At 34.2% G+C, this 11,718-nt stretch overlaps 3 protein-coding genes, 1 long non-coding RNA gene and 1 pseudogene across 4 annotated transcripts; 2 read left to right on the forward strand and 3 right to left on the reverse strand.

Moving 5' to 3' along the window:
- Positions 1-1,708, reverse strand: part of LOC120161066 — a 7,500-nt pseudogene extending 5,792 nt beyond the window's left edge.
- Positions 1,709-1,736: 28 nt separating this feature from the next.
- On the reverse strand, positions 1,737-3,263 carry LOC120161307. Its single transcript, XM_039171583.1, has 2 exons — positions 2,432-3,263; positions 1,737-2,167 (listed from the first exon to the last, which is right to left on the reverse strand). The coding sequence occupies exons 1-2, from the start codon at positions 2,441-2,443 to the stop codon at positions 1,784-1,786; spliced, it is 396 nt and encodes a 131-aa protein (XP_039027514.1). The 5' UTR covers positions 2,444-3,263; the 3' UTR covers positions 1,737-1,783.
- A 1,822-nt stretch (positions 3,264-5,085) lies between these two features.
- LOC120161308 lies at positions 5,086-6,412 on the forward strand. Its single transcript, XR_005519473.1, has 3 exons — positions 5,086-5,342; positions 5,655-5,913; positions 6,326-6,412. It is a non-coding gene; the product is annotated as an uncharacterized LOC120161308 (long non-coding RNA).
- A 204-nt stretch (positions 6,413-6,616) lies between these two features.
- LOC120161067 (shaggy-related protein kinase theta-like) lies at positions 6,617-9,188 on the forward strand. The gene is given in 12 exon segments (XM_039171363.1): positions 6,617-6,664; positions 6,739-6,798; positions 6,917-7,189; positions 7,327-7,393; positions 7,700-7,764; positions 7,848-7,903; positions 7,905-7,986; positions 8,170-8,220; positions 8,316-8,411; positions 8,503-8,586; positions 8,728-8,830; positions 8,899-9,188. Coding segments are annotated over 12 exon segments (1,047 nt in total). The 3' UTR covers positions 8,961-9,188.
- Positions 9,189-9,408: 220 nt separating this feature from the next.
- LOC120161306 lies at positions 9,409-10,611 on the reverse strand. The gene is made up of 3 exons (XM_039171582.1): positions 10,290-10,611; positions 10,053-10,199; positions 9,409-9,556 (listed from the first exon to the last, which is right to left on the reverse strand). Exons 1-3 carry the CDS (start codon positions 10,572-10,574, stop codon positions 9,413-9,415), a joined length of 576 nt encoding a protein of 191 aa, XP_039027513.1. The 5' UTR covers positions 10,575-10,611; the 3' UTR covers positions 9,409-9,412.
- Positions 10,612-11,718: the final 1,107 nt, after the last annotated feature.

The following is an 11,718-nucleotide window of genomic DNA, read 5'->3' on the forward strand; positions in this document are numbered from 1 at the left end:
TCTAAAGAGAGTTTTTTGGATCAATTAGAGTTTTTACTCTATTTTGATTCAACAATTTCTGACCATCAAAATCAAGGGCTGAACCTTACTCGAAACAACAAAGGAAGGGTAACGAGCAAAAATTTTACGTTGTGAGATAATTTTTCTCGGTTTAATCATGACACAGTCATGATTAATGGCGTTTTAGGTTGATTCATGGCGTTTGGGTTTACAAATGGAAGGAAAAGGTTGAGCCTTTGACGACAACGGTAACAACGGTAACAGTGAAAGGTTGAATAGTTTAAGTAAAAGTGCTTAACAAACAAGGAAAATGGAAAAGATTATCGATTAATGAATTAGAAGATAGAATTTCCATATTTAAGGAGAGCTGGCATGTCAAGAATGAAGTTTTTGGGTTGGTGAAGAGTAGTTTTTATGATTTGTGATTAGTGGATATGTGGGTAAACTGATTAGATTTATGAGGGAAAAAAAAGAGTTGTTTTGCTTAAATATATTAGTACGGGATTTGAGATGTTTCTCTTTGAAGAAGAAGAAAAGCAAGTATTTTTTTATAAAAAAAATTAACCGTCACGTAATACTTTAGTTAAAGACTTAATGGAGATAACAATTGAATGACTAAAACTAAACGGATCAATAACGTAAGGGGTCAAATTCACTTAATTTTTAAATCGTTGACTAAATTTGGTCAGACCAAAAATAAGGGAGACTGTTCGTATAATTTATCCTGTTTTCAGTGAAAAATAATTAACAATCAAACTTATACACGTACGCATGGACGCACCTCAACAATTGAGGTGTCCAATTGGGTAGTACACTCAATTCGAGCGCACACAGACTCCAAAGATTAGAAGAAACCTGGTGGAAGTTAAGCAAGAAGCTTCATTTTGAGTTTCAAGCTTTAAGTTTGTACACATTTAACTTTGAAGTGCTACTTGTGTTTCATAATTTTGGGCATTTGAGTGTTCTTGTGTGTTAAGCATGTCTTAGATTTTTGTGTCATTGTTTGTTAAAATTTGTTAAATTTTACCGTATAAACCAATAACGGGAATAGCATACAACTATAGCTGCTATTAATCGTTACCCGTTAAATTGTGACCACTATCCATTATTATAGGTGTGATTCCACTTCACACGCTATTTTCGATAATAATAATTTCGTACAACACCACTATCGCTTTATAATGACATCTATATTAATAATGGACTAATATTTAAATCCCAACCATTAAGTTAAAACTATGGACAAAATATACATTAACCTTATATATTTGCTGAAACAATATTACAATTGTTTATTTTATTCTACAAAATTTTAACATTTTATCAACAGGTGATTAAAAGCTCTTAGTTTTGACACGTCTCTTCTCTCATAAATTATTAATTAAATAATAGTAGAATTTCTCAACGTCTAAATATGAATTGTTAAAAAAAATAATCAACATTCTCGTTCAGTACCCAAATACAGAGGGCAAGAGATTTGCCTATTTTATGGGGGTTTTTTTTTGGAAGCTCCAAGCTCTTACTATCTTTTACTGGGAGACGTAAGCCAATGTATTTTACCACATTTTTACCTCTCCATATGATACACGTATTGTCATCTCAGACGCCGCATTTCCATCTCTTTATTTCTGGATACCATCCACAAGAGCAGAGGATCGATCCCTGGTTGTTGCAAACTGGTTTCTCCGGGCATTCCACAGGCTTTCATGTCGATTCACACCATCTGCGTCCTTTTTTTTCTGTCATAGGAGATCAACTAATAGTTCATCCACCAAAATATTCATTACCCATCCCTCAACTCCCGTTGCCAACTCTTCTTCTTCTTCCTGAAAATTGCAATTCCTCCACCTTCCCTCTCTTTCCATTCTCTAACACAACCCTCCCTTTTTATCGTCTCGCTCTCGCTATTTGCTCCATCGATCCATGCTTTTATCAGCTTTCGTACCGTTTCAAAATACTCCAGCTCTTCATTTTGATACCACTTTGTCTCTATTTCTTCTCTAATTAGATCCAAAAGCAGTTTATCTACACAAATATTACTTTCATGACTTGTTGATGGAATTATTTCTTTCACACGATTCACCAGCTGCCATGCCTTTTCTTCACCATATTCGAAATCAAGCACCGACATTGGACTGTGCTGCTGTTCTGTCTCTTCACTTGCATACTGAAAAAAGTTCCACAAAAGTGGAGAATATTCAATCATCAAGAAGCTTCCATGTTCAACTTAAAGTGTTAATTTAAACTCTAATGGTTTATCTTTTGTATATTTGTCTTCAAAAACAGACAAATGTGAAGGATTAAACAAAACAACGAATGAAACAAAAAAGTCAACAGCATTTAACTAAACGACAACACAAACACTGGCTGGTAACGTAAATGTAAGGCATCTAAGGACCCTCACCAGCAGACACATGAAGATTTTACTTACTTTGGGTCCCATATCTGTGTTGGCTGCTGTCTTTGTTGTTGTTTCGTCTTCATGGGATCCTTGCCGACACACGATGACAACTTTTTACCCACGATGTCAACTTCGTTTTCACCGTATTCGTCGGACGGTGAATATTCCGAGGTGAAATCGTTGTCGCACCAGCTTGAGCCATTGCTGCTGCTACAAGGAGTGTTGGATCCCGTCGTTGTGGTGGGGGTGCTGGTGGCGGTGGTGGAATGATGAGAGGAAGAAGAAGAAGAAGAAGAAAAAATCAGAGGGACGAGATTTTTCCTACTAAATCACGGAATGATTTCCGGCGTATGATGTCTTTGACTGTCACGGTGATTTTGTTTTCGACGTTGAGCTGTGGTTGTGAGTTCCTTCTCGACAGTCTACGTGAAAGGCTTCTGGGCAGTAAGATGGAAGGAGATTTAACCGATGAAGATAAATGGATGCTTTTAATGGCGTTGATCATTGCCTGGAATGCTGAGATAGTTGCGGAGGCAGCTCTTGATCGGCTTCTTTGAAGTCTTTGTCCATAGTTTGGATTTTCTCGGGAAATGCTGTAATTCTGGGAAGATTTTCTAGGAAATGATTTGAACCCATTTGAGTAACATGAGTTGGAATCATCGTGGAGGAAATCTTTTAGCATTCGGGGACTTCGTTCTAATGGCGAATTGTGCTTTCTCTCTGTAGAGTTAGGGTTCAAATCAGAACATGAAATGGTCGAAGATGCCGCCATTGCAGCAAAAAAAAAAAAAAGCTTTTGCGCGAAATCAAAAAGAAAAGAAAGAGATTTAAACTATATGAAAGTGGCAAGTAAAGAGTAAGAGAGAGAGGTGAGAGGTGAGAGGTATGGGAGCTCCATGGAATGAGCTTATTTATATAGGTGATGAAGAAGCCATGTTTTTTTAGTAATAAAATAAAAATAAGGGTAAACTACAAGTTTAGTATCCAAATTATCACTTCTGTTTTGTTTTAATTGCTTAACTATTTTTTATAAAATCATACATAACACTATGTTTTTATTATATTTTGGTCACCCGTCGTTAAAAATTTAACAAAACAACTGACATGACAATTTTTTAAAAACAATTCAATGATAACGTTAAATTACCTTGCGGTAACACTTCAACAAAATCGTTAATTTTTAACAACATATGGCCAAAATTAAACAAAAACTAAATGTTAGGTATGATTTTACAAAACAAAATAGTTCGGTGACCAAAACAAAATAAAAGTGATAGTTTGATATTAAATTTGTGATTTACCCTAAAATAAATATTGAAATAAGGTCAAATAATGGTTTTAATCCCTCTACTATCTTAAAATTTAGTATTTAATCTATTTATTCTAATTTAATATAAAAATAAAATGAATTTAGATTTCAGATTTTAGCATAATAGAGTGTCCAAAATCATAATTAGTCTTAAAAGAGAGTAACGACAAAGAAGGATGTTTCGGCCTTTGTACGCTAATGTTAATTTAAGTGAATGAAAACGAAAATCGAAATATTTGTATAAAATTTGATTAAATTAAGAGTCGTTTTCGGGTACGAAAGTATGTCGTTGGAAGAATACATTGTTTGACTGAATTAAATGAGGTGGTTGGTTTTGTTTTATCACTAAAATAACTAATTGTGCTGTGTGTTTTGCAGTGGAAACCACATGCAAGGGGGATCCATGAGCTCGTGAACCGTATCATCCCTGGACAGTTGATCCATCGGTTGATGAGTGATGATATCACTGTGGGACCTTTGAAGTCGATACTCTTCCACTACCATCACACTAGACGAGATCTCAAGCAGGATCGTTTGCCCCCATTCATTACACCTATCACGGACCAAATTGTTCGTACAATATAAATATCATAATTCGATTGGTTGATGTTATTATTATTATTATTATCATTTTTAAAAAATATTTTTATTTTTTATTTGAAATTTGGAGTTTAAAGTTCTTTAAGACAAACATATGTATTTAGTTATATATGAGTGAAAACTTTCAGGAAAAAAAAACAAGATTGTTTGCAGATTCTTTTAATTTGAAATTTGGAGTTTAAAGTTCTTTAAGACAAACATGTCTAAATATTTGATTTTACACGTGCGATATCTTAGTCCCTCCGATCTATGGACCCCTTTCTGTATGCAGAATCCAATGCTGCTCCGATCCGAACACTTCGGGCTAAGGCCTGACCCCATGATCTTCCAAATGGTAACCATAACGGTGCCCCAATGCCAATTTCTTCATCTGCTCCCTTCATTCTTTCGATTTTTTCTTTGAATATATTAAGTGTTTATTATTATTTAAAAAAAATTGCTGTTTGAAATGGGGAATTTGCAGAATATGTTAATGGCCGTGTGGTGAGTTGGTATTTATTCTTTTATTTGCAAATTTGTCAGTATTTATGTTGTTGAATAATCGGCGATGGATAAGTGTGTCTAAAGAAAGAAGCCAGTATCCGCCGTAAACACACCTTTTAGTTTTATCAAACCATTAAAAAACAAGTCTTTGTTAATTACCCAAAAATTTCTCAAACCCTGGTCGTTGGATCTCTAACAATAAAGAATCCACGGTTCAAATTTGTCCTTTGACTGAAGTTCAAAAGTCGAGGCAGCTTTTATTGGCAAATCAGGAATCATATATATAAAATCTGGATTCTTTTAACAAAATAAATATATTAAAAGTTTGTTAGGATTGTTTTATTCATTTTCGGGTAATAACAACGAAGGTGGAAGTAGAAGAGAGAAAGCCCGCTTTCTCTCTTCTCTTCTACGTTTATATCAATTTGGCGATGAAGGCCAAATTCTTTGATTTTATTCCAGGAAAATAGGGTGTGGTTTTGGTGAAATCTAAAATCAGGAATGTGATGCGTCGTCTGAAGATATCGATCTTCTATTTATTCTGATCACGTAAGTTCTTCTTTTTCGCCTTTTCCGTGGATTCGATCGGCGTTGATCTCTGTTTGTTTGCTGAGAAGATGGAATTAAAGAACAAATAAACGTATCGGATTTTAAAGGTTATTTTAAGCTACTTCAGTGAAAACATTGTTCTTATTCACGTTCCTTTGATGTGCAATATGAGTTATTTTCTTCTTCTTTCAATACTATAGATACCAATATATCATATATGAGGTACTCTATTTATATGAGGATGCTTGTTTCCTTGGGCTTTTGTTTTTTAATGTATTGTTTATTTTGATAACATTGTACTTGTCTCATCAGTCATCAGTGTGGGGACTGCGGCAGCAGGAGGGAAAAAGTTGATCAAGAATCAGAATTTAATATCTTGGGGTATTAAATTCATTGAGAGGAGCGGCTCTGGTCTAACCTGCATATGGATTCTACTTCATCAGAGTCCGTAGCAAGCTCGTCCAATGTAGCTTCTGTTAATGTAATGGAGAAATCCGGTCTTGATCGACTGCCTAATGAAATGCATGAAATGAGAATTAGAGATGCGAAGACTAGTGGCCACGATGATAAGGTGATTCTGTGGTCTTATAACCTTCCAAAAGTATACGTTTAAATCTCGTCTTTATATCTATCTTGTTTTGAAATTACTAACCAAGTATGCTGAAATGCGTTCTGAGAAGTTGCTGATCTGTTCATACATAAAAATTCTGAAGCTCGTGATATAATTTGAAGTAATCACTATTTTCTATGTATTTTTATGGCTTGAATTGAGTCTTGGTTGGGAAGTTGATTTGAATCAATGAGTAACCAATCTATCTATTGCTAATGCTATGGTTTAGGCCTTTAGGGTTCTTAAAGAGATCCTGTTACCGATTTTCTGCATAATGTTATATTAATCTTTGAAATGATTTAAAGCTGTCTAAAATATTTCTAGCTTCCATGTTCACTTCTAAAACTATTGTTTTGAAACTTGTATTGCACAGGATGTTGGGGCAAATGTTATTAAAGGGAATGGAACAGAAACAGGTCAAATAATTACTACTGTTGTTAGTGGTCGAAGTGGGCATCCAAAACAGGTGATTTGATTTTGGTTGACATTTTGTTTCACATGATTAACCGCTCATATGGAATTTGAATTATGTTTATCAGCTTATGTGTGAACCAATGTTGCTGGATACCTTTTCTTCTTGAAATATTCCCTCTGCTTTTTCCTTCTTGGTGGAGTTGGATTTAGTTTTTTCTGTGGTGGTTGTTTCTTATAGTTTATAAAAAAAATGTTTCTGAATCCATTTGTCATGTTAGAATCTTGGTTTACGTGCATGGTACATTTGATTATTCAGTTTGTACTATTCAACAATTGATGCTTAACAATGTATCTTTTTCTATTGGGCTTCAGACAATCTCGTATATGGCTGAGCATGTCGTTGGAACTGGTTCATTTGGTGTTGTCTTTCAGGTACGAGTATATTGACATGTCACCATTTTCATGTCTATAACCATTTTCTCTTGCTGTTTGAATATAACGACAATTTTTCTCTGAGATAATAACACACATTTTTATGTTTATTGTGAAGGCCAAGTGCTTGGAGAGAGGTGAATCTGTTGCTATAAAGAAGGTTCTGCAGGATAAAAGATACAAGAATAGGGAACTCCAGATTATGCATTTACTTGATCATCCTAATACAGTCCAATTGAAGCACTATTTCTTTTCATCCACCGACACAAATGAGCTCTATCTGAACCTTGTTCTGGAGTATATACCCGAAACAGTTTTCCGAGTTTCAAAACACTATTGTAGAATGAATCGCCACATGCCAATGATTTTTGTGCAATTGTATACATACCAGGTGATACTTGCCCTTGCCTAATTTAGCTGATTAGTAATGGGTTGTGAAATACCACTCTTTCCAACTTTTGATATAACCATTTTGCGCTTATATTCTAAGTGCACCATTATGATAAGCTATACTGCTCTTTTTTTTAGATTTTCCGTGCTCTAAATTATTTACACCATGTGATCGGAGTAAGCCACCGTGATATTAAGCCACAAATTTACTGGTAAGACATTTCTGCATTTATGTTAGAAACTGGAGGTTAATTAAGAAATCTTCAATCTATTGTTTGAGAGTTTTACCTATCACCTCAAAAAAAAATTCATCTTGAATGCACTAAAACGTGTGAATCTGTCTTTATTATGATGGTTAGTCATAATGCTTGTCCAAGGATTTCTCTGTGTATGCGCGTGAAGTAATGTGTCTTGTCTGTGATATTGGCCTTAATATGTCATTGGTTTTATTCTTCTCATAATTATTAGTATTATTCAATGCTAAATCATATCCGAGCAAATGCTTTGATGTATTTGCAGGTCAATCCCTACACTCACCAGCTGAAGATATGTGATTTTGGTAGTGCAAAGATGTTGGTATGTTGAATCTTTTGGGAAGTTTGAAAATCCCTTTTTCTGGTCTATTATGAAACTTCTGATACTTACTCTGCAATCTTCAGGTGCCCGGTGAACCCAACATATCATATATATGCTCACGATATTATAGGGCTCCTGAACATATTTGGGGCAACGGAATATACAACAGCTATTGATATGTGGTCTGTTGGCTGTGTCATGGGTGAGCTTCTGCTTGGACAGGTGAGTTGTATATATATATATATAGAGCCTTGACATCCTGAAATTCTTCATTGAAGCACACTGAGCAAAACTATACTTTCTTCTATCTACCATCTGCCCCCTTTTGAGTTCATATCCAAGGCATCCATGGCTTCTGAAAAACTATTTTCTATTCAATAATACTATGTACCACACCATTTGCAGCCAATGTTTCCTGGTGAAAGTGGTGTCGATCAACTAGTGGAAATTATTAAGGTGCACATCAATGGCTTATTTGTTACTCTAGTTTTACTTTTCTTTCTGTGTTTTTTTTTTCATCTTGTTCACTTCCTTTTGCTTAATAATATCAGAAACTGGGAACACCAACTAGAGAAGAGATTAAATGTATGAATCCAAAATATACCGAGTTCAGATTCCCTCAGATCAAAGCACATCCATGGCATAAGGTTTGTTTATTAGATCATCTTCTAATCACTTTTTACTCACATATATGTTGTACAATAAAAGCAGAAATCTTACCGGAGCTACAAATTTCAGATTTTTAACAGGAGAATATCCCCTGATGCAGTTGATCTTGTATCAAGGTTGCTTCAGTATTCGCCAAACCTACGCTGCACTGCTGTAAGTATTTAATATTGTATCATTGTTGTTTTCAGCTGCATATGCATTTATGCTTATTGATATGAACTCGATAGTGAACTTCAGTCGTGTAATTATCCCCAGCCCTTATGACCAAGTTGTATATTATTTTCTGGCTTTCAGTTGGAGGCTTGTGCACACCCTTTCTTTGATGATTTAAGAGACCCCACTGCATGCTTACCCAACGGCCTAGCTCTACCTCCTTTATTCGATTTCACCGATCAAGGTAAGCCATCTTGGTGAATCTTTTTCGCATTTTATTTTTTGCTTAAAATATGCCCGTCTTCACTGCAGAACTGGCCGGCGCATCTGCTGAACTCCGTCAACGCCTTATTCCGGAACAAGCAAGGACATAAAAGATCAAATGAGACGGCATTTATAGGCAAATTGTAATTTTGGTTTTGGATGATTAGTTGCCACGCCCCACCACCCTATGAATATAAAGCCAAGCACCTAAATATATATCCACATACCCTATAAATGGATATGCCGATGAGATGAAAAAAGAACTGATATATGCCAAATAGGTTTTTGGGTTCTTTTCTCATGTATATATGTGTGCATTGGCTGCTATACATTGTAGCTTATTAGCATTTATTATTCATAAAAATCTAAATTATTTCTTACATTTTATAAATTTCCTACTTGTGAACCCAATGAACATTGACATTTTTTTCTAATAAAAATAAAATTTAAATTCTTTCTGCTTTCATTGTAACTAAATAAGCACTTACATTTAATTGGAGGATACTAAGGGCATAATAATATGGATATTCATTCGACAATACCATTTTCACTTGGGGAAACTTCATAACTTGGAAACGGGTGAGTTATGGAAGGTAGCACGAGAAGTATAGGTCAATTTCCCAGTTTTCTTCATCTTGAATTCGATCGAAACTACAGTTATATTCCTTCCACTTCTCACAACAGATCCATCAACTATCAGCTCTGCCTGCATGTTGAAAACAAGTGTTGTTATTCTGTGAGGCATAATTTTCAAATGAGATAATGCAATTTATCAAAAGCAACCCAGAGCTCCCTGATGATTAGTACAATGTTCAATTAAAGAAATACTTGAAGGACAACGCTTGTCTCAGCGGTGAAAATAAATATTTTTTTCTGGATATTTTAAATTCGAACAATTACGTCTAAAGTATAAATGCATTATCAATGGGCTAAGAAATTTTTAAATAAATACTAATTTCTAATCACTCAAACTATTAAAAATGATAATTAGAACTTAATATTAATGGTGAACAGAGTAAATTCCATCGGTTCGCAAGTTGATATAATAAATTAGATGAAAAATCTTCTGTAAAAAAAATGGGGAAATCAAAACTTGAACAAATTCCAATCAGCGGTGAGATAACATCAGAAAATTGAATCAAAGTTACAATCTGGGATTAAAAAACGAGATTAAAAAATCGATAACCCTAAAGAGTTCTCACATCTCTTGGAGCGGCAGAAAGATAAGACATTCCTAAATCAACAAGGAAAATCTCCTTATCCTCACCAACCACCGTCCTCGCCGTCGCAACCGCCACTCTTTCCGCTATTGCTGCAACAGCCCCTCCATGCAATCCACCAAAATAATTCTGGCAGAAACAAAAGGGGAAAAAAAGGACCTCAAAATAAATTAAGATTATAATTCTGATAAAAAAGGATAACAGGTTCATATGAATTACGGAGATAGAGGGTTTGACGGTGACGAAGCAGGAGACGTGGCCACGTCGGACGGTGTGGGTCTTGAGAGTATTACATAAGAGATTGGAGTAAAAGTCTTTGGAAGTGTAGTTTTCTATGTTGGGATCGTCAGATCCCACGCGTTTAAAGAAAGGTATAACTTGAGCCTCGAGCGAGTTAGTCCTATCATCGGAATTTGTGGAGGTAGTCGCCGCCGCGGCAGTAGAAGATATCGTTTGCGGCTCCTGAGAAAAGAGAACTGTAGCTTTGGAAGATGGGTTTGCCATTTCTGTCGCTGTTTCTCGAAGTCCGTGTGTGGCTGTAATCTCATTATTCTCCTTACTGAATGTTTCGGGGGAATGTCTCAGGAAAGGCGGGTTAATATACGGCTAATATACAGCATTACCGGATACATTAAAATGTATTTAATAAATTCGGTTTAGCGGTACCTATTATGTTGACAACTAATAATGTTTTAGGTAGAAAATATGAAAAACTATTAAAAAATTTGGTAACCGGTAAACTTTTGGTTATCGGTAAGTATCTATCCTTTTTATAAAAGTGTCCATACTTTTAACATATCAAGTAAATTTTACCGGTTTTGTCATAATGAATCTGGTTTTGTCATATTTTTACCTGTTATATTGTAAATTATCTATCCTTTTTATAAAAGTGTCCATACTTATTTCACTGTGAAAATATATTTATTATTATCTTTAGTTAATATTGTTAAATTTAAAATCTAAATAATATTTTATAAAATATCAAAACAATCAAATAATTTTTTGTGTAAATGAAATTATTAAATTAATATTGTAGGTGGAAAACATGAAACACTATTAAAAAAATTGAAACATAAATTACATAACTTTCAAAAAAGTATATATCATTTTTATAAAAGTGTCCATACTTATTTCACTGTTGAAAACATATTTATTATTATATTTGGTTAATATTGTTAAATTTAAATTCTAAATAATATTTTATAAAATATCAAAACAATCAAATAAAATTTTGTGTAAATTAAATTATTAAATTAATATTGTAGGTGGAAAACATAAAACACTATTAAATAAATTGAAACATAAATTACATAACTTTAAAAGCAGTTTTAAATCCTAAAAAGTGTCGATACTTTTAAGAAATATATCGATCCAAAACGATATACCAGGTAAAATTATGATAAAACCGGTAACAAAATGATAAAACCGGTAAAATTAAAAGTGTCGATACGTTATATAAGGATCGACACTTTGTGAATTTAAAAGAGAAGCAGTTATAGCGCCTATAATGTGTCGATACTTTAAAAAAAAATATCGATCCACAACGATATAACAGGTAAAAATATGATAAAACCGGTATCAAAATGATAAAAACGGTAAAATGATACCGGATATATTGAAAGTGTCGATACTTTCGTAAGTACGTGTA

This window comes from Hibiscus syriacus, unplaced genomic scaffold, assembly GCF_006381635.1.
Source record: "Hibiscus syriacus cultivar Baekdansim isolate YM2019G1 unplaced genomic scaffold, ASM638163v2 tig00111398_pilon, whole genome shotgun sequence".
In the NCBI taxonomy this organism is placed as follows: Eukaryota; Viridiplantae; Streptophyta; class Magnoliopsida; order Malvales; family Malvaceae; genus Hibiscus; species Hibiscus syriacus.

What these genes read in the sequence shown, in the direction of transcription:
- LOC120161306 (XM_039171582.1), bottom strand. Translation starts at nt 10,574, where the DNA reads ATGGCAAACCCATCTTCCAAAGCTACAGTTCTCTTTTCTCAGGAGCCG. An exon ending in CCGTCAAACCCTCTATCTCC is followed by an intron (nt 10,200 to 10,289) that starts GTAATTCATATG and finishes TGTTTCTGCCAG; the next exon opens with AATTATTTTGGTGGATTGCA. An exon ending in TTTCTGCCGCTCCAAGAGAT is followed by an intron (nt 9,557 to 10,052) that starts GTGAGAACTCTT and finishes TTCAACATGCAG; the next exon opens with GCAGAGCTGATAGTTGATGG.